Source organism: Tachyglossus aculeatus, chromosome X1, assembly GCF_015852505.1.
Source record: "Tachyglossus aculeatus isolate mTacAcu1 chromosome X1, mTacAcu1.pri, whole genome shotgun sequence".
NCBI classification, from domain to species: domain Eukaryota; kingdom Metazoa; phylum Chordata; class Mammalia; order Monotremata; family Tachyglossidae; genus Tachyglossus; species Tachyglossus aculeatus.
The window spans coordinates 4,513,874-4,536,706 of record NC_052101.1 but is presented as its reverse complement, the minus strand read 5'-3'; the positions used below and the strand labels follow the sequence as shown (position 1 = coordinate 4,536,706).

General features: G+C 43.7%; 1 protein-coding gene across 3 annotated transcripts in view; it reads left to right on the top strand.

Annotated features, from left to right (window-relative positions):
• Positions 1 to 22,833, top strand: part of ALLC (allantoicase) — a 40,318-nt gene that overhangs the window by 10,924 nt on the left and 6,561 nt on the right. The window contains exons 2-8 of one of the 3 annotated variants that reach the window (XM_038739811.1): positions 3,552 to 3,602; positions 8,070 to 8,157; positions 11,650 to 11,775; positions 12,876 to 12,955; positions 16,779 to 16,911; positions 19,665 to 19,820; positions 20,834 to 20,907. In XM_038739811.1, the coding sequence (XP_038595739.1) occupies positions 3,552 to 3,602; positions 8,070 to 8,157; positions 11,650 to 11,775; positions 12,876 to 12,955; positions 16,779 to 16,911; positions 19,665 to 19,820; positions 20,834 to 20,907 (708 nt within the window). Of the gene's footprint in view, positions 1 to 3,551; positions 3,603 to 8,069; positions 8,158 to 11,631; positions 11,776 to 12,875; positions 12,956 to 16,778; positions 16,912 to 19,664; positions 19,821 to 20,833; positions 20,908 to 22,833 lie in introns of all 3 variants that reach the window. The other 2 variants (XM_038739810.1, XM_038739812.1) reach the window with 2 other exon arrangements.

Here is a 22,833-nt window from a genome sequence, read left to right as displayed (position 1 = left end):
CCCACAGCACCTGTATATGTGTATGTATGTTTGTACATATTTATTACTCTATTTATTTATTTTACTTGCACATATCTATTCTATTTATTTTATTTTGTTAGTATGTTTGGTTTTGTTCTCTGTCTCCCCCTTTTAGACTGTGAGCCCACTGTTGGGTAGGGACTGTCTCTATATGTTGCCACCTTGGACTTCCCAAGCGCTTAGTACAGTGCTCTGCACACAGTAAGCGCTCAATAAATACGATTGATGATGATGATGATGATGAGGTTATAGTTTAGAGAGGGAGATAGACATGTACGTCTATTTGTTGTTATATTGCTTTTTCCCAAGCGCTTAGTAGAGTGCCTTCCACACAGTAAGTGCTTAATAAATACGATTGAATGAATGAGTGAATATATATATATAATATATATATGTATAAATATATACATCTATATAGACTAGACTGTCTTCTATATGTTGCCAACTTGTACTTCCCAAGCGCTTAGTACAGTACTTTGCACACAGTAAGCGCTCAATAAATACGATTGATTGATTATACCTCCTTCCCTTCCCCACAGCACCTGTATATGTGTATATATGTTTGTACAGATTTATTACTCTATTTATTTTACTTGTACATATCTATTCTATTCATTTTATTTTGTTAGTATGTTTGGTTTTGTTCTCTGTCTCCCCCTTTTAGACTGTGAGCCCACTGTTGGGTAGGGACTGTCTCTATATGTTGCTAACTTGGACTTCCCAAGCGCTTAGTACAGTGCTCTGCACACAGTAAGCGCTCAATAAATATGATTGATTGATTGATTATGCCTCCTTCCCTTCCCCACAGCACCTGTATATGTGTATGTATGTTTGTACATATTTATTACTCTATTTATTTATTTTACTTGCACATATCTATTCTATTTATTTTATTTTGTTAGTATGTTTGGTTTTGTTCTCTGTCTCCCCCTTTTAGACTGTGAGCCCACTGTTGGGTAGGGACTGTCTCTATATGTTGCCAACTTGGACTTCCCAAGCGCTTAGTACAGTGCTCTGCACACAGTGAGCGCTCAATAAATACGATTGATGATGATGATGATGATGAGGTTATAGTTTAGAGAGGGAGATAGACATGTACATCTATTTGTTGTCATATTGTTTTTTCCCAAGTGCTTAGTAGAGTGCTTTCCACACAGTAAGTGCTTAATAAATACGATTGAATGAATGAGTGAATATATATATATAATATATATGTATAAATATATACATCTATATAGACTATACTGTCTTCTATATGTTGCCAACTTGTACTTCCCAAGCGCTTAGTACAGTACTTTGCACACAGTAAGCGCTCAATAAATACGATTGATTGATTGATTATACCTCCTTCCCTTCCCCACAGCACCTGTATATGTGTATATATCTTTGTACAGATTTATTACTCTATTTATTTTACTTGTACATATCTATTCTATTTAATTTATTTTGTTAGTATGTTTGGTTTTGTTCTCTGTCTCCCCCTTTTAGACTGTGAGCCCACTGTTGGGTAGGGACTGTCTCTATATGTTGCCAACTTGGACTTCCCAAGCGCTTAGTACAGTTCTCTGCACACAGTAAGCGCTCAATAAATACGATTGATTGATTGATTGATTGATTATACCTCCTTCCCTTCCCCACAGCACCTGTATATGTGTATGTATGTTTGTACATATTTATTACTCTATTTATTTATTTTACTTGCACATATCTATTCTATTTATTTTATTTTGTTAGTATGTTTGGTTTTGTTCTCTGTCTCCCCCTTTTAGACTGTGAGCCCACTGTTGGGTAGGGACTGTCTCTATATGTTGCCACCTTGGACTTCCCAAGCGCTTAGTACAGTGCTCTGCACACAGTAAGCGCTCAATAAATACGATTGATGATGATGATGATGATGAGGTTATAGTTTAGAGAGGGAGATAGACATGTACATCTATTTGTTGTTATATTGCTTTTTCCCAAGCGCTTAGTAGAGTGCCTTCCACACAGTAAGTGCTTAATAAATACGATTGAATGAATGAGTGAATATATATATATATAATATATATATATAAATATATACATCTATATAGACTAGACTGTCTTCTATATGTTGCCAACTTGTACTTCCCAAGCGCTTAGTACAGTACTTTGCACACAGTAAGCGCTCAATAAGTACGATTGATTGATTGATTATACCTCCTTCCCTTCCCCACGGCACCTGTATATGTGTATATATGTTTGTACATATTTATTACTCTATTTATTTATTTATTTATTTATTTATTTTACTTGTACATATCTATTCTATTTTATTTTGTTAGTATGTTTGGTTTTGTTCTCTGTCTCCCCCTTTTAGAGTGTGAGCCCACTGTTGGGTAGGGACCGTCTCTATATGTTGCCAACTTGTACTTCCCAAGGGCTTAGTACAGTACTCTGCACACAGTAAGTGCTCAATAAATACGATTGATTGATTGATTATACCTCCTTCCCTTCCCCACAGCAACTATATATGTGTACATATGTTTGTACATATTTATTACTCTATTTATTTATTTATTTTATTTTGTTAGTATGTTTGGTTTTGTTCTCTGTCTTCCCCCTTTTAGACTGTGAGCCCACTGTTGGGTAGGGACTGTCCCTATATGTTGCCAACTTGTACTTCCCAAGCGCTTAGTACAGTACTCTGCACACAGCAAGCGCTCAATAAATGCGATTGATTGATTGATTATAAATTAATAAATTAAAGATATTTACCTAAGTGCTGTGGGGCGAGTTTGACAATGTCCTCCCTTGTGTGTAAGGAGGCTGAAATTTGGAGAGCCCCAAAGCAGGTTGGGGAGAAGGACGTCCTGGTTGTTGGCAGTGTAGTACAGTGCTCCGCACACAGTGAGCGCTCAATAAATACGATTGAATGAATGAATGGCAGTGTGGATGACGCCCAAATCTACGTCACTAAGCGCCCCCACCTCTCGCCTCTTCTGCAATCTCACATATTCTCCTGCCTCCAGGACATCTCGACTTGGATGTCCACATCTCCCCACCACCTTGCAACCCCCAAGCAATCGATGGTGTTTAGCACGCGCTCACTTTGTGCAGAACAGAGAAGTTAAGCGACTTGTCCACGGTCACCCAGCAGGGAAGTGTTAGAGCCAGGATGAGAATCCCAGTAGTCCTCTAACTCCCAGGCTTGTGCTCTTTTCGCTACTACACGACCTGGGTGTCCTTTATAAAGATCCAAAAAGTCAGCCTGGAAATAACTCGGGATCCGGAGAAGAAGAAGGTTACCAGACGCGCATTTCCATGGCATAGGACTTAACATCCAGATGGGAAATATGTGAGTCTGGGACAAGAAAGATTAAGAAGAGCATGTGCGGTGCAATTGAAACCTGTAAAAGCATCGCCTTTTTAAACTGCATATTGCCTTCCTTCCTCGAGGCCATTTAGCATTTCCCTTCTACTGTCCTTTCTAAGGTCTCACTGAGGAATGCAATCAAACGGTTTTGAATTTATAGGTGGCTTATCTTTAGTTCTCGTTTTTATTTGTCTAGGTTTTATTTGCCACGGATGACTTTTTTGCTCCTGCAGAAAACCTTTTGAAGGTAAAGTAAACTGGCGCCACGAGTTGAAGAGGTTGCGTGAAAAGTTTCTGGGTGGATTTGTAAATTCAAGTCGATCGGTGGATTTATGATAGGGCTTGGGTGAACTAATCAATCAATCATATTTATTGAGTATGCAAATCACTGTACTAACCACTTGGGAGAATACGAGAGAACAGAATTGGAAGACGCGTACTCTGCCCACGACGATCTTACAGTTTAGAGGGGGAGGCAGGCATTAATATAAATCAATAAATTATGGATATGGACGGAAGTACTGTGGGGTTGAGAGAGGTGTGAATAAAGGGAGCGAATCCAAGTGCAAGGATGAACCTTGCGATGACTATGTAGGAACTACAAAAACAGACCTAAAAGACAGTCTTTTCCTGCTAAAATATTAGATCATTTCAATCGGCCCTTGATGTAAGTACAACAAATCCATAAAATTGGGCTAGCTTTGTTTTCTGGGGAATGATATTGAGTACTCCAAAGAATTTCAAATGGTTCTAAATTGATCCTCTTCCCATTGATAGAATGAAGACTTTTTTTTAAAAAAATGATCAAGTTGAGATCTGAATTCAATATTATGGAGGTATCTGCAAAGACTATAAACTCATTATGGGCAGGGAACGCGACTGCTAATTCTGTTGTATTGTGCCCTCCCAAGTGCTGAATACACTGCTCTGCACATAATAATAATGATGATGGCATTTATTAAGTGCTTACCATGTGCAAAGCACTGTTCTAAGCACTGGGGGGGATACAAGGTGATCAGGTGGGGCTCACAGTCTTAGTCCCCAGTTTACAGATGAGGTAACTGAGGCCCAGAGAAGTGAAGTGACTTGCCCAAAGTCACACAGCTGACAGTTGGCGGAGCCGGGATTTGAACCCATGACCACTGACTCCAAAGCCCGGGCTCTTTCCACTGAGCCACCCTGCTTCTCTGTATGTCTCGAGTCGTTTCCGACTCATAGCGACACCACGGATACTTCTCTCCCAGAACGCCCAGCTCTCCATCTGCAATCGTTCCGGTAGTGGATCCACAGAGTTTTCTTGGGAAAAATCCAGAAGTTCATTCATTCATTCAGTCATATTTATTGAGCGCTTACTGTGTGCAGAGCACTGTACTAAGCGCTTGGGAGTCCAAGTTGGCAACATATAGAGACGGTCCCTACCCGACAGCAGGCTCATAGTCTGGAAGGTGGAGACAGACAGCAAAACATGTGGACAGGTGTCGAGTCATCAGAATAAATAGAAGTAAAGCTAGATGCACATCGTTAGCAAAATAAATAGAATAATAAATATGTACAAGTGAAATAAACAGAGTAATCAATCTGTACAAACATATATACAGGTGCTGTGGGGAGGGGAAGGAGGTTGGACGGGGGGGGGAATGGGGAGGAGGAAAGTGATGCGCAGCTCCCGTGAAGCATTCCAGTCTCCACTTGGATTTTTAAATAAAAAGTGTTAAACTTAGTACATCGTCTAGACTGAAAGCTTGTTATGGGCAGGGGACGTGTCTACCAACTCTGTTACATTGTACTCTCTCAGGTGCTTAGTACAGTGCTCTGAACAAAGTAAACACTCAATAAATATGATTGATCCTTCAAAATTGTGAAGCGAGGGCACTCAAGGAGCTGAGTTTTCAACAATTTTGTGATTAAATTACTACGTCACCGTCGAAGGGGATATTTTAAGAAATGCAAAATGTGCAAAGTATTCACCCACAAAATGACCCCCCCCTTCTCGACTGGGAGCCCACTGTTGGGTAGGGACCGTCTCTATATGTTGCCAACTTGTACTTCCCAAGCGCTTAGTACAGTGCTCTGCGCACAGTAAGCGCTCAATAAATATGATAGATTGACCCAAACATCATTCTTGAAGAGAAATAGGCAGTGGCCAGGTTTTCCTATGGGGATGCATCTATACGTGACGGGCATGACATTAAGAACTGTTTCTCCTATCAATTTCCACGTTCGTATTTTTCACCTCTCAGACAAAGCAAAATCTAAACAAAGAAAGGTAATGCGAAAGTACTTTACCATCACCGCCTTCCGCGCGGTAAACCTTGAGTTTTTCCCGGACCGCGGCTGCCCAGCACGGGGGAGTTTTGACTTGTAGCCGATGGCCTGCCACTTGCTAGCCACTGCCTAAGCTGAGAATGGAAAGGACAGGCCTCTGCCTGACTCTCCCTCCCGTAGTCGAGACCAGTAGGCGCTCAATAAATACGATTTATTGACTGATTGATTGGTAGAGGACTGGAAACTCTCCACGTGTGACCCCGAGAGGGGCCGCACATAGAAGACACTCAATACCATGAGAAGCAGCAAGGCACAGTGGCTAGAGCCTGGGCTTGGGAATCAGAAGGTCATGGGTTCTAATCCTGGCTGTGTGACCTGGGTCAAGCCACTTAGCTTCTCTGGGCCTCAGTGACCTCATCTGTCAAATGGGGATTGACACTGTGAGCCTCAATCTGTGTCCAGCCTGATTTGCTTCTACCCACCCCAGCGCTTAGTACAGTGCCTGGCACATAGTAAGCCCTTAACAAATGCCATAATAATAAATGTCATTGGTTGAATACACAAAATGCCTAAATATGTATCATCATCAATCGCATTTATTGAGCACTTACTATGTGCAGAGCACTGTACTAAGCGCTTGGGAAGTACAAATTGGCAACATATAGAGACAGTCCCTACCCGACAGTGGGCTCACAGTCTAAAAGGGGGAGACAGAGAACAAAACCAAACATACTAACAAAATAAAATAAATAGAATAGATATGTACAAATAAAATAAATAAATAAATAAATAGAGTAATTAATATGTACAAACATATATACATATATACAGGTGCTGTGGGGAAGGGAAGGAGGTAAGATGGGGGGGATGGAGAGGGGGATGAGGGGGAGAGGAAGTACAAAGTGAGTCAATCAATTGTATTTCTAGAACCATTCTTGAGGAGTTTATAATCGAATCTGTCTCTTCATGCTATTTAATAATAATAATGATGGCATTTATTAAGTGCTTACTATGTGCCAAGCACTGTTCTAAACACTGGGGAGGTTACAAGGCGATCAGGTTGTCCCCTGGGGGGGCTCACAGTCTTCATCCCCATTTTACAGATGGAGTAACTGAGGCACAGAGAAGTTGAGTGACTTGCCCAAAGTCACACAGCTGATAAGTGGCAGAGCTGGGATTTGAACCCACAACCTCTGACTCCCAATAATAGTAATAATGATAATAATGATGGCATTTATTAAGTGCTTACTGTGTGCAAAGCACTGTTCTAAGCGCTGGGGAGGTTACAAGGTGATCAGGTTGTCCCACGTGGGGCTCACAGTCTTAATCCCCATTTTACAGATGAGGTAACTGAGGCACAGAGAAGTTGAGCGACTTGCCCAAAGTCACACAGCTGATAAGTGGCGGAGCCGGGATTTGAACCCATGACCTCTGACTCCAAAGCCCGGGCTCTTTCCACGGAGCCACTTCGCTTCTCTGCTTCTTCTCGATCTGGTCCGTTCAGCGTTCTGAAGGATGAGGATTAGATCTGACTCTACCAGCCTCTTGTGCCAAATCCCGGTCACCTACCTGTGGTTCGGTGCCCTACTGTGTGGCCTTGGGCAAGTCACTTAACTTCTCTGGGCCTCAGTTACCTCATCTGGAAAATGGGGATTGAGGCTGTGAGCCCCACCTGGGACAGGGGCTGTGTCCAAACCAATTTGCTTGTATCCACCCCAGCCCTTAGTACAGTTCCTGGCACATAGTAAGTATTTAGCCAATACCATAATAATAATAATAATAATAATAATAATTATTATTATTATTATTAGCACAACCCCAGGATCCAACCAGTCCTCTGCTGCTCTGGCCTGATTTCTATTAACGCCCTTCTCCCCCTCTAGACCGTAAGCTCGTTGTGGGCAGGGAACGTATAATAATAATAATATACTGTGAGCCTGCTGTTGGGTAGGGACCGTCTCCATATGTTGCCAACTTGTACTTCCCAAGCGCTTAGTACAGTGCTCTGCACACAGTAAGCGCTCGATAAAAACGATTGATTGAATGAAGAATAATGATAATGATGGTATTTGTTAAGCGCTTACTATGTGCAAAGCACTGTTCTAAGTGCTGTGGGGATGCAAGGTGATCAGGTTGTCCCACGTGGGGCTCACAGTCTTAATCCCCATTTTCCAGATGAGGGAACTGAGGCCCAGAGAAGTGAAGTGACTTACCCAAAGTCGCACAGCGGACAATTGGCAGAGCCGGAATTTGAACCCATGACCTCTGACTCCAAAGGCCGGGCTCTTTCCACTGAGCCACGCTGATTCTCCCCGTATTGTATTCTCCCGAGCGCTTAGTAGACTGCTCTGCGCATGGTGAGCACTCAAACCGGCCGACGGCCGACCTAATGACGGCAGCAATTACCCGCCCCTGTTGCCAATTCTCTTCTGCTTCTGTTTTACCTTAGAGTCGGAGTCCAGAATTTAAAGCTGATGAATTTACTGAGTTTGGAAAATGGATGGACGGGTGGGAGACCAGGAGGAAAAGGATGCCAGGTAACGCAACGGACAGTGAGCGGACCTCTCTGCCGGCCCCGGGAGGGGAGGTGATCAATCAATCAATCGTATTTATTGAGCGCTTACTGTGTGCAGAGCACTGTACTAAGCGCTTGGGAAGTACAAGTCGGCTACATAATGAATGAGGTGATGAGTCAATGGATGGCGAGGTTCAAACTGTGAAGGTTAAAAACATCAGGGAGAGCCTGGTCGGAGCGCGAATCCATGTGGCAAGACGTATGTCCTTGAGCGCTAGAATGTCTGAGATCTTGCGTCGTCCGAGGTACTACTACTACTAATAATAATGGCATTTATTAAGTGCTTACTATGCGCAAAGCACTGTTCTAAGCGCTGGAGAGGTTACAAGGTGATCAGGTTGTCCCACAGGGGGCTCACAGTATTTATTTTACTTGTTCATATCTATTCTATTTATTTTATTTTGTTAGTATGTTTGGTTTTGTACTCTGTCTCCCCCTTTTAGACTGTGAGCCCACTGTTGGGTAGGGACTGTCTCTATATGTTGCCAATTTGTACTTCCCAAGCGCTTGGTACAGTGCTCTGCACATAGTAAGCGCTCAATAAATACGATTGATTGATTGATTAATGCCCATTTTACAGATGAGGGAACTGAGGCCCAGAGAAGTTAGTGACTTAATAATAATGGTATTTATTAAGCGCTTACTATGTGCAAAGCACTGTTCTAAGCACTGAGGGGGTTACAAGGCGATCAGGTCGTCCCACAGGGGGCTCACAGTCTTCATCCCCATTTTACAGATGAGGTAACTGAGGCACAGAGAAGTTAAGTGACTTGCCCAAAGTCACATAGCTGATAAGTGGTGGAGCCGGGATTAGAACCCATGACTTTTTAGACCTTTTAGTCTTTTAGACTGTGAGCCCACTGTTGGGTAGGGACTGTCTCTATATGTTGCCAGCTTGTACTTCCCAAGTGCTTAGTACAGTGCTCTGCACCCAGTAAGTGCTCAATAAATACGACTGAATGAATGTAAGTTCCATTTCAGCACCATGAAGCACATGGTCCTGAAATAATAATAATAATAATAACAATAATAATAATAATAATAATGACATTTATTAAGTGCTTACTATGTGCAAAGCACTGTCAATCAATTCAATCCAGATTGAATGTCAAGTCAATTGATTGACTCCCAAGCCCGGGCTCTTTCCTCTGAGCCACGCTCCTTCTCATGCTGGGAGAAGGGAATCCTCCTTGTTGGCGGGAAGGTGGAGTTTAGGAAGAGGAAGAAAGGGGCCATGTCCTCAGCTCAGTCGGCTAACACCTCCTTGAAACTGCAATGCAAGGTACCTCTTGTCTATGCAGGGAAAAAAATAAATAAATCCAATCTCTTCCTTTCCATCTGGCCCAAATTTACTGACTGCTCCCTCTTTGCTGTTTGGGAACCAGTAGGAACGTGGGCCAACTGATGGATTTTCATCACCTGAAACTTGATTTCCCCCTAAACAACGAGTTCACTGTGTTCAGTTAGAATCCTGATTCCAACCAGTATTTCTGTGGTGGCAGAGAAATTAATTCTTTACGAATCACCGACTATTGGATTCTACCAAGAATCATCAGAGGTTGTGACGTTCACTGTGTGCTTTAATACTCATTCGTTCATTCATTCAATCGTATTTATTGAGCACTTACTGTGTGCAGAGCACTGTACTAAGCGCTTGGGAAGTACAAGTCAGCAATATATTCATTCATTCATTCAATTGTATTTATTGAGCGCTTACTGTGTGCAGAGCACTGTACTAAGCGCTTGGGAAGTCCAAGTTGGCAACATATAGAGACGGTCCCTACCCAACTGTGGGCTCACAGTCTGGAAGGGGGAGACAGACAATGAAGATAATAATAATAATAGTAATAATGGCATTTGTTAAGCGCTTACTATGTGCAAAGCACTATTCTAAGCTCTGGGGAGGTTACAAGGTGATCAGGTTGTCCCACGGGGGGCTCAAAGTTTTAATCCCCATTTTACAGATGAGGGAACTGAGGCCCAGAGAAATTGTGACTTGCCCAAAGTCATACAGCTGACAAGTGATGGAGCCGGGATTTGAACCCATGACCTCTGACTCCAAAGCCCGGGCTCTTTCCGCTGAGCCATGCCACTTCTCCAACAATAAAACAAAACACTGGGCACTAAGGGCAGGGGTAGATTCAAGACACTCCAATTGGACAGTGTCTGACCCATCTGGGACGGGACTGAGGACAAGGGTCTTTTCCCCATTTTACAGATAATAATAATAATAATAATTCTGTTTTTTGTTAAGTGCTCATTGTATGCCAGGTGCTCTACTAAACGCTGGGGTGTATAATAATAATAATTTTGGTATTTGTTAAGCACTTACTGTGTGCAAAGCACTGTTCTAAGCTCTGGGGAGGATACAAGGTGATCAGGTTGTCCCACGTGGGGCTCATAATCTTAATCCCCATTTTACAGATGAGGTAACTGAGGCCCAGTGAAGTGACTTGCTCAAAGTCACACAGCTGACAAGCGGTGGAGCCGGGATTCGAACCCATGACCTCTGACTCCAAAGCCCGGGCTCTTTCCACTGAGCCACGCTGGATCCGAGCAAATCAGACTGGACACAGTCCCTGTCCCACGTGGGGCTCGCGGTCTTAGTCCCCATTTTAGAGATGAGGAAATTGAAGCACAGAGAAGTGAAGTGACTTACCTAAGGTCACACAGCAGACAAGTGACAGGGTGGGGATTAGAACCCACGATCTTCTGACTTTCAGGTTCGTGCTCTAGCCACTATGCTGTCCTGCCTGTTGATGTGGGACATGAGAGCCAGAGAGGTTAATTGACCTGTCCTACGTCATCCAGCAGGCCAGCGGCAAACCTGGGGTTAGGACTCCCGACTTCCAATGCCACGCTCTATCCCCAAATAATAATAATAATAATAATAATGGCATTTATTAAGCGCTTACTATGTGCAAAGCACTGTTCTAAGCGCTGGGGAGATTACAAGGTGATCAGGTTGTCCCACGGGGGGCTCACAGTCTTCATCCTGTGACCTTCATGAAGCAGCGTGGCTCAGTGGAAAAGAGCCCGGGCTTTGGAGTCAGAGGTCATGGGTTCAAACCCTGGCTCCACCACTTGTCAGCTGTGTGACTTTGGGCAAGTCACTTCACTTCTCCGTGCCTCAGTTCCCTCATCTGCAAAATGGGGGTGAAGACTGTGAGCCCCCCGTGGGACAACCTCATCACCTTGTATCCCCCCAGCGCTTAGAACAGTGCTAGTAAGCGCTTAATAAATGCCATCATTATTATTATTATTATCCCCACTTGACAGACGAGGGAACTGAGGCCCAGAGAAGCGACCCCAAAGTCACCCAGCTGACAAGTGGCAGAGCCGGGATTTGAACCCATGACCTCGGAGTCCCAAGCCCGAGCTCTTTCTACTGAACCACGCTGCTTCTCTAAGCCCAAAGCCCTAACGCACCCGAAAGGTGTCCTTTTCCCGGCAGGCCACGATTGGTGTCTCATCCAGCTGGGAATCCCTGGGATCATCCACGGTTTCGAAGCCGACACCGATTTCTTCACGGGAAACTACGCTCCTCGCTTCTCGGTTCAGGCGGCTTGTTTGCAACAAGGTACTTGGTGTAAACCTCTCTGTGTGTGTCTCTGTGTGTGTTTGTGTTTGTGTGTCAAACAGCTCGTTGATGGCCTTTTTTAAAATCCCCAAATCCACCTCATTATCCTTAGACTTTCATTTGTTCCTGCTGAAGTTTCATCACCGGAATGAGAGCTTTCTTATGGAGTTTTAAGGAGGGAGAGGAAATGAGAAAGACCGTTGAAAGTGGGTGGGAAATAATACTACTAATAATAATGATGACATTTATTAAGCGCTTACTATGTGCAAAGCACTGTTCTAAGCGCTGGGGAGGTTACAAGGTGGTCAGGTTGTCCCATGGGAGGCTCACGGTCTTAATCCCCATTTTACAGATGAGGTAACCGAGGCACAGAGAAGTGAAGTGACTTGCCCACAGTCACGCAGCTGACAATTGGCGGAGCCGGGATTTGAACCCATGACCTCGGACTCCAAAGCCCGGGCTCTTTTCCACTGAGCCACGCTGGGAAATGACAATGAGTTGTTGTGTTTGCCTCCACAGAGGGCAGAGAGGCCTCTAATCTGGAAATTCGCTCTGAGGAGGGACGGCGTCTAGTAATTCTGTTGTATTGGACTCTCTCCCGAGAGCTTAGCACAGTGCTCTGCACATAGTAAGAGCTCAATAATAATAATAAAATCAGGTGGGACATCCTGATCACCCTGTAATCTCCCCAGCGCTTAGAATTAATTAATTAATGATGGCATTTTTTAAGCGCTTACTGTGTGCAAAGCACTGTTCTAAGCGCTGGGGAGATTGCAAGGTGATCAGGTTGTCCCGCATGAGGCTCGCGGTCTTCGTCCCCATTTTACGGATGAGGTAACTGAGGCCCAGAGAAGTGAAGTGACTTGCCCAAAGTCACACAGCTGACAATTGGTGGAGCCGGGATTTGAACCCATGACCTTTGACTCCAAAGCCCGGGCTCTTTCCACTGAGCCACGCTGCTTCTCGGCGTGAACGGTGCTTTGCACATAGTAAGCGCTTAATAAATGCCATCATCATCATTATTATTCCCATATCGTGCTTCTCGGTTTATCCTCGATTCCTCTACCACCCACTAAGGGGGTTGACATGGTTGTCTGCAGAGGAAATTCCTGAAATAGCCCCAAGAGGGATCAAGATCGGAACAGCAGCTACAAATGAGGAATTGGAAAGCATCAATAAGGTGAGCCCACTCTTCTAGACTGCAAGCCCACTGTTGGGTAGGGACCCTCGCTATATGTTGCCAACTTGGGCTTCCCAAGCGCTTAGTCCAGTGTTCTGCACATGGTAAGCGCTCAATAAACACGATTGAATGAATGAATGAATGAATGAATGAATGAATGGGCCTCGTTCTCTCCCGTCCCACCGTCGACCCCCGGCCCACGTCCTCCCGCTGGCCCGGAATTCCCTCCCTCCGCACATCCGCCAAACTATCTCTCTTCCTCCCTTCAAAGCCCTACTGAAAGCTCACCTCCTCCAGGAGGCCTTCCCACACTGAGCCCCCTTTTCCTCTGCTCCTTCTCCCTCCTCATCACCCCTACTTTCCCCCATCTCCGCCCCACAGCACTTCATTCAATCGTATTTATTGAGCGCTTACTGTGTGCAGAGCACTGGACTAAGCGCTTGGGAAGTCCAAGTTGGCAACATCTAGAGACGGTCCCTGCCCAACAGTGGGCTCGCAGTCTAGAAGCACTTGTGTATATATCTACATATTTATAATTATAATTCTACTTATTTTTATTAATGATACGTATGCATCCATAACTGTGTATATACTGATGCTACTGATGCCTGTTTACCTGTTTTGACGTCTGTCTTCCCCCTTCTAGACTGTGAGCCCAGTGAGGGCAGGGATTGTCTCTATCTGTTGCCAAATTGTACTTTCCAAGTGCTTAGTACAGTGCTCTGCACACAGTAAGTGCTCAATAAATATGGTTGAATGAATGAATGAATATACCATCCACTTGGGAGAGTGTGATAGAGCCGGTAGTCATGATTCCTGCCCTCAAGGAGCTAGGGATTGTCTCTATCTGTTGCCGAACTGTACTTTCCAAGTGCTGAATACAGTGCTCTGCACACAGTAAGTGCTCAATAAATATGGTTGAATGAATGAATGAATATACCATCCACTTGGAAGAGTGTGATAAAGCTGGTAGTCATGATTCCTGCCCTCAAGGAACGAGGAATTGTCTCTATCTGTTGTCGAATTGTACTTTCCAAGCACTTAGTACAGTGCTCTGCACACAGTAAGTGCTCAATAAATATGGTTGAATGAATGAATGAATATAGCATCCACTTGGGAGAGTGTGATAGAGCCGGTAGTCATGATTCCTGCCCTCAAGGAGCTAGGGATTGTCTCTATCTGTTGCCGAAGTGTGCTTTCCAAGGGCTTAGTACAGTGCTCTGCACACAGTAAGTGCTCAATAAATATGGTTGAATAAATGAATGAATATAGCATCCACTTGGGAGAGTGTGATAGAGCCGGTAGTCATGATTCCTGCCCTCAAGGAGCTAGGGATTGTCTCCATCTGTTGCCAAAGTGTCCTTTCCAAGCGCTTAGTACAGTGCTCTGCGCAGAGTAAGCACTCAATAAATATGGTTGAATGAATGAATGAATATAGCATCCACTTGGGAGAGTGTGATAGAGCCGGTAGTCATGATTCCTGCCCTCAAGGAGCTAGGGATTGTCTCTATCTGTTGCCGAATTGTACTTTCCCAGTGCTTAGTACAGTGCTCTGCGCACAGTAAGTGCTCAATAAATATGGTTGAATGAATGAATGAATATACCATCCACTTGGGAGAGTGTGATAGAGCCGGTAGTTATGATTCCTGCCCTCAAGGAGCTAGGGATTGTCTCTATCTGTTGCCGAACTGTACTTTCCAAGCGCTTAGTACAGTGCTCTGCACACAGTAAGTGCTCAATAAATATGGTTGAATGAATGAATGAATATAACCATCCACTTGGGAGAGTGTGATAGAGCCGGTAGTTATGATTCCTGCCCTCAAGGAGCTAGGGATTGTCTCTATCTGTTGCCGAACTGTACTTTCCAAGTGCTGAATACAGTGCTCTGCACACAGTAAGTGCTCAATAAATATGGCTGAATGAATGAATGAATATAGCATCCACTTGGGAGAGTGTGATAGAGCCGGTAGTCATGATTCCTGCCCTCAAGGAGCTAGGGATTGTCTCTATCTGTTGCCGAACTGTACTTTCCAAGCGCTGAATACAGTGCTCTGCACACAGTAAGTGCTCAATAAATATGGCTGAATGAATGAATGAATATAGCATCCACTTGGGAGAGTGTGATAGAGCCGGTAGTCATGATTCCTGCCCTCAAGGAGCTAGGGATTGTCTCTATCTGTTGCCGAACTGTACTTTCCAAGCGCTGAATACAGTGCTCTGCAATCAATCAATCAATCAATCAATCAATCGTATTTATTGAGCGCTTACTATGTGCAGAGCACTGTACTAAGCGCTTGGGAAGTACAAATTGGCATCACATAGAGACAGTCCCTACCCAACAGTGGGCTCACAGTCTAAAAGGGGGAGACAGAGAACAGAACCAAACATACCAACAAAATAAAATAAGTAGGCTAGAAATGCACAAGTAAAATAAATAAATAAATAAATAAATAAATAAATAAATAGAGTAATAAATATGTACAACCATATATACATATATACAGGTGCTGTGGGGAAGGGAAGGAGGTAAGACGGGGCGATGGAGAGGGGGACGAGGGGGAGAGGAAAGAAGGGGCTCAGTCTGGGAAGGCCTCCTGGAGGAGGTGAGCTCTCAGCAGGGCCTTGAAGGGAGGAAGAGAGCGAGCTTGGCAGATGGGCAGAGGGAGGGAGGGCATTCCAGGCCCGGGGGAGGACGTGGGCCGGGGGTCGATGGCGGGACAGGCAAGAGCGAGGTACAGTGAGGAGATTAGTGGTGGAGGAGCGGAGGGTGCGGGCTGGGCTGGAGAAGGAGAGAAGGGAGGTGAGGTAGGAGGGGGCCAGGGGATGGATGGACAGCCTTGAAGCCCAGGGTGAGGAGTTTCTGCCTGATGCGCAGATTGATCGGTAGCCATTGGAGGTTTTTGAGGAGGGGAGTGATATGTCCAGAGCGTTTCTGGACAAAGATAATCCGGGCAGCAGCATGAAGTATGGATTGAAGTGGAGAGAGACACGAGGATGGGAGATCAGAGAGAAGGCTAGTGCAGTAGTCCAGACGGGATAGGATGAGAGCTTGAATGAGCAGGGTAGCAGTTTGGATGGAGAGGAAAGGGCGGATCTTGGCAATGTTGCGGAGCTGAGACCGGCAGGTTTTGGTGACGGCTTGGATGTGAGGGGTGAATGAGAGAGCGGAGTCGAGGATGACACCAAGGTTGCGGGCTTGTGAGACGGGAAGGATGGTAGTGCCGTCAACAGAGATGGGAAAGTCAGGGAGAGGACAAGGTTTGGGAGGGAAGACAAGGAGCTCAGTCTTCGACATGTTGAGCTTTAGGTGGCGGGCGGACATCCAGATGGAGATGTCCTGAAGGCAGGAGGAGATGCGAGCCTGGAGGGAGGGGGAGAGAGCAGGGGCAGAGATGTAGATCTGGGTGTCATCAGCGTACAGCACACACAGTAAGTGCTCAATAAATATGGCTGAATGAATGAATGAATATAGCATCCACTTGGGAGAGTGTGATAGAGCCGGTAGTCATGATTCCTGCCCTCAAGGAGCTAGGGATTGTCTCTATCTGTTGCCGAATTGTACTTTCCAAGCGCTTAGTACAGTGCTCTGCACACAGTAAGTGCTCAATAAATATGGTTGAATAAATGAATGAATATAGCATCCACTTGGGAGAGTGTGATAGAGCCGGTAGTCATGATTCTTGCCCTCAAGGAGCTAGGGATTGTCTCTATCTGTTGCCGAATTGTACTTTCCAAGGGCTTAGTACAGTGCTCTGCCCACAGTAAGCGCTCAATAAATACGGTTGAATGAATGATGACAAGATGACATACTGTTTTATTCCAGCTGAAGTCGGACAACTGGAGCGTTTTGGTCCCCATGGCAAAACTCAAACCTGGATATGTTGGCAAGAGTCATAATTATTTCGCCGTGAGTTCTCAGCGGAGATGGACTCACATAAGACTTAACATCTATCCAGGTAAACATGGACACTGCCACAGGTTTTCCTGCTTTGTTGGTGACCAAACTGCTTTTTCCCCCCCTTTTCCCGACACCTGGGACATTTGGGAAAAAATACAGGCTCACCTTCCTTCAACGGTATTATTATCTCTGAACCTGAAGTATACCTATATATCAAGGACACTAAAGAGTTGTGGAGGACTCCTTACTAAGCATCCTGGGTTAGTGGACAAAACACAGGCTTGGGAGTCAGAGGTTGTGGGTTCTAATCCCGGCTCCGCCACTTGTGAGCTGTGTGACTTTGAGTAAGTCACTTAATCAATCAAATTTATTGAGCGCTTACTGTGTGCATAGCACTGTACTAAGTGCTTGGGAAGTACAAGTTGGCAACATATAGAGACTTCTCTGCGTCCCAGTTACCTCATCTGTAAAATGGGGATTAAGATCATGAGCCCCAAGAACAGTGCTTGGCACATAGTAAGTGCTTAACAAATACCATTATTATTATTATTATCCTGAGAAACTGTGGTTCCCCATGAAACCAAGACTCCAGTCAGCAGAAGAAAAGAGCATTTTTTTTCCCCCACAAATTTAGCTCTCCCATCCTGCAGTCTCGAGGACACGTGCCGATCTAGACACGGATCAAATTGTAATTTTCAGAGACAGAGATAACGACAATGGTTTCCCCATTTTTCCCTTCCAGATGGCAGGATGGCACGTCTAGACACGGATCAAATTGTAATTTTCAGAGACAGAGATAATGACAATGGTTTCCCCTTTTTTCCCTTCCAGATGGAGGGATAGCATGTCTAGACACGGATCAAATTGTAATTTTCAGAGACAGAGATAACGACAATGGTTTCCCCTTTTTTCCCTTCCAGATGGCGGGATGGCACATCTAGACACGGATCAAATAGTAATTTTCAGAGATAACGACAATGGTTTCCCCTTTTTTCCCTTCCAGATGGCGGGATAGCACGTCTAGACACGGATCAAATATTGTAATTTTCTAGACACGGATCAAATACTGTAATTTTCAGAGACAGAGATAACAACAATGGTTTCCCCTTTTTTTCCCTTCCAGATGGTGGGATAACACGTCTAGACACGGATCAAATACTATGATTTTCAGAGACAGAGATAACGACAATGGTTTCCCCTTTTTTCCCTTCCAGATGGCGGGATAGCACGTCTAGACACGGATCAAATATTGTAATTTTCAGAGACAGAGATAACGACAATGGTTTCCCCTGTTTTTCCCTTCCAGATGGCGGGATAGCACATCTAGACATGGATCAAATATTGTAATTTTCAGAGACAGAGATAACGACAATGGTTTCCCCTTTTTTCCCTTCCAGATGGTGGGATAGCACGTCTAGACATGGATCAAATACTGTAATTTTCAGAGACAGAGATAACGACAATGGTTTCCCCTTTTTTCCCTTCCAGATGGCGGGATGGCACATCTAGACACGGATCAAATAGTAATTTTCAGAGATAACGACAATGGTTTCCCCTTTTTTCCCTTCCAGATGGCAGGATAGCACGTCTAGACACGGATCAAATATTGTAATTTTCAGAGACAGAGATAATGACAATGGTTTCCCCTTTTTTCCCTTCCAGATGGTGGGATAGCATGTCTAGACACGGATCAAATTGTAATTTTCAGAGACAGAGATAACGACAATGGTTTCCCCTTTTTTTTCCCTTCCAGATGGCGGGATAGCACGTCTAGACACGGATCAAATTGTAATTTTCAGAGACAGAGATAACAACAATGGTTTCCCCTGTTTTTCCCTTCCAGATGGTGGAATAGCACGTCTAGACACGGATCAAATATTGTAATTTTCAGAGACAGAGATAACGACAATGGTTTCCCCCTTTTTCCCTTCCATATGGTGGGATAGCACGTCTAGACACGGATCAAATTGTAATTTTCAGAGATAACGACCATGGTTTCCGCTTTTTTCCCTTCCAGATGGCGGGATAGCACGTCTAGACACCGATCAAATTGTAATTTTCAGAGACAGAGATAACGACAATGGTTTCCCCTTTTTTCCCTTCCAGATGGCAGGATGGCACGTCTAGACATGGATCAAATACTGTAATTTTCAGAGACAGAGATAACGACAATGGTTTCCCCTTTTTTCCCTTCCAGATGGCGGGATGGCACGTCTAGACACAGATCAAATATTGTAATTTTCAGAGACAGAGATAATGACAATGGTTTCCATTTTTTTTCCCTTCCAGATGGTGGGATAGCACATCTAGACACGGATCAAATTGTAATTTTCAGAGATAACGACAATGGTTTCCCCTTTTTTCCCTTCCAGATGGCGGGATAGCACGTCTAGACACAGATCAAATTGTAATTTTCAGAGACAGAGGTAACAACAATGATTTCCCCTTTTTTCCCTTCCAGATGGCAGGATAGCACGTCTAGACACGGATCAAATATTGTAATTTTCAGAGACAGAGATGAAGACAATGGTTTGCCCTTTTTTTCCCTACCAGATGGCAGGATGGCACGTCTAGACACGGATCAAATTGTAATTTTCAGAGATAACGACAATGGTTTCCCCTTTTTTTCCCTTCCAGATGGCGGGATAGCACGTCTAGACATGGATCAAATTGTAATTTTCAGAGATAACGACAATGGTTTCCCCTTTTTTCCCTTCCAGATGGTGGGATAGCACATCTAGACACGGATCAAATACTGTAATTTTCAGAGACAGAGATAACGACAATGGTTTCCCCTTTTTTCCCTTCCAGATGGCGGGATAGCACGTTTTAAAGTATACGGTTTTGGGCAGAGAGATTGGTCCACTGTGGAGCCGAATGAATTATATGATTTAGTAGCGATGGAGAATGGAGGAGTCTGCGTTGGATTTAGCAATGCTCATTTTGGCCACCCGAAGAATATTATAGGTACAGTGCATGAAAGGTGCCAAGTGTTTGTGTTAACTTGTACTTCCCAAGCGCTTAGTACAGTGCTCTGCACACAGTAAGCGCTCAATAAATACGATTGATTGATTGTGTTAAATTTAATGATAATAGTAATAGTAGTATCATAATAGTATAATGGTATTTGTTAAGCTCTCTCTTGAGAGAAGCAGCGTGGCTCAGTGGAAAGAGCCCGGGCTTGGGAGTCAGAGGTCTTGGGTTCTAATTCGGCTCTGCCACCTGTCAGCTGTGTGACCTTGGACAAGTCACTTCACTTTAAGCGGCATGGCTCAGTGGAAAAGAGCACGCGCTTTGGAGTCAGAGGTCATGGGTTCAAATCCCTCCTCTGCCAGTTGTCAGCTGTGTGACTTTGGGCAAGTCACTTCACTTCTCTGTGCCTCACTTGCCTCATCTGTAAAATGGGGATTAAGACTGTGAGCCCCACGTGGGACAACCTGATCACCTTGTATCCCCCCAGTGCTTAGAACAGTGCTTTGAACATTGTAAGCACATAACAATATTATTATTATAATAACTACAATATATAAATATATAATATAAAAATATAATATATAAATATAATAATATAATACATATTATTATTATATATAATATGTTATAATATGTTGCCAACTTGTACTTTCCAAGCACTTAGTACAGTGCTCTGCACACAGTAAGTGCTCAATAAATGTGATTGATTGATTGATTAATAACGACCAAATTTCCTGGGTATTGTGAAATGATTTTCCTCTTTCCGGCAGAAATGCGCTTTACTCTATAATCACCGTTATAAACTCAAATTGGAAAACGTCTAGCTAATGATTGTGCTCTGCGCACAGTAAGCGCTCAATAAATACGATTGATTGACTGATTAATAACGGCCACATTTCCTGGGTATTGTGAAATGATTTTTCTCTTTCCGGCAGAAAAATTTACTCTATAATCACCGTTGTAAACTCAAATTGGAAAACATCTAGCTAATGATTGTGCTCTGACAGGAGTTGGGAGGTCCAAATCCATGGCAGATGGATGGGAGACAGCGAGAAGACTGGACAGGCCACCGATATTGCAAGTAAGACGGCCAAACAACTCTCACCTCTAAGACCCTCCTCGAATGATTGTATTTTCAATCTTACAGAAACTCTTGCTGGTGTAAAAATCTCACCATTTTAGAAAGTCCTCGTGTGCTATAGTTTCCAAAGAGATAAAACTGTAGGCAGAGCAATATTTGCATATGTCACAGAATGCAGAAAATACGCTTTGGTGTCTGCGATTACTTCCGAAGTTTAAAACCTAGGGTTTATTTGGCTTATTCAGGGTATCAAAGACTGGAGATTCGCTAGCGCAGTATTCCAAAATACCAACTTTTCCCGGTGCTGATTTTTCTCCACAAAACCCAAAATATTTTGGGAAGGCTTCGTGTCTGAAGAAAATGCCTCAGATCTTGATGTAAAGCTAAATCGTCCTGGAAAATAAAATTATTTGCTATTTTAATCAACATCTAGATGAGGGAGAATGTCAGTTGTATTTCATCATCATCATCATCATCAATCGTATTTATTGAGCGCTTACTGTGTGCAGAGCACTGTACTAAGCGCTTGGGAAGTACAAATTGGCAACATATAGAGACAGTTCCTACCCAACAGTGGGCTCACAGTCTAAAAGGGGGAGACAGAGAACAAAACCAAACATACTAACAAAATAAAATAAATAGAATAGATATGTGTTCCCGGTGCTGATTTTTCTCCACAAAACCCACAATATTTTGGGAAGGCTTCATGTCTGAAGAAAATGCCTCAAATCTTGATGTAAGGCTAAATCGCCCTGGAGAAAAATTATTTGCTATTTTAATCAACATCTAGATGAGGGAGAATCAGTCAGTTGTATTTGAGCACTTAACTGCATCTAGAGCACTGAACTCAGTGCTCGGAAGAGTTTAGTATACATCAACATCATCATCAATCGTATTTATTGAGTGCTTACTGTGTGCAGAGCACTGTACTAAGCGCTTGGGAAGTCCAAGTTGGCAACATCTAGAGACAGTCCCTACCCAACAGTGGGCTCACAGTCTAAAAGGGGGAGACAGAGAACAAAACCAAACATACTAACAAAATAAAATAAATAGAATAGATATGTACAAGTAAAATAAAATAAATAAATAGAGTAATAAATATGTGCAAACATATATACATATATACAGGTGCTGTATTGAAGGGAAGGAGGTAAGATGGGGGGATGGAGGGGGGACGAGGGGGAGAAGGAGGAGCACTTAACTGCGTCTAGAGCACTGAACCAAGTGCTCGGAAGAGTTTAGTATAACAATAAGAAGCAGTGGAGAGGACGCGGGCTTTGGAGTCAAAGGTCATGGGTTCAAATCCCAGCTCTGCCACTTTTTCATTCATTCAATAGTATTTACTGAGCACTTACTGTGTGCAGAGCACTGTACTAAGCGCTTGGGAAGTACAAGTTGGCAACAGATAGAGACGGTCCCTACCCAACAGCGGGCTCACAGTCTAGAAGGGGGAGACAGACAACAAAACAAAACATATTAACAAAATAAAATAAATAGAATAAATATGCACAAATAAAATAGAGTAATCAATACGTACAAACATTTATACACATGTACAGGTGCTGTGGAAAGGGAAGGAGGTAAGTGGGGGAGAGGAAGGAGGGGGCTCTCACTTTGCTGTGTGGCTTTGGGCAAGTCACTTAACTTCTCTGGGCCTCAGTTACCTCATCTATAAAATGGGGCTGAATCAATCAATCAATCATATTTATTGAGCGCTTACTGTGTGCAGAGCACTGTACTAGGCGCTTGGGAAGTACAAGTTAGCAACACATAGAGACAGTCCCTACCCAACAGTGGGCTCACAGTCTAAAAGGGGGAGACAGAGAACAAAACCAAACATACTAACAAAATAAAATAAATAGACTAGATATGTACAAGTAAAATAAATAAATAAATAAATAGAGTAATAAATATGTACAAACATAT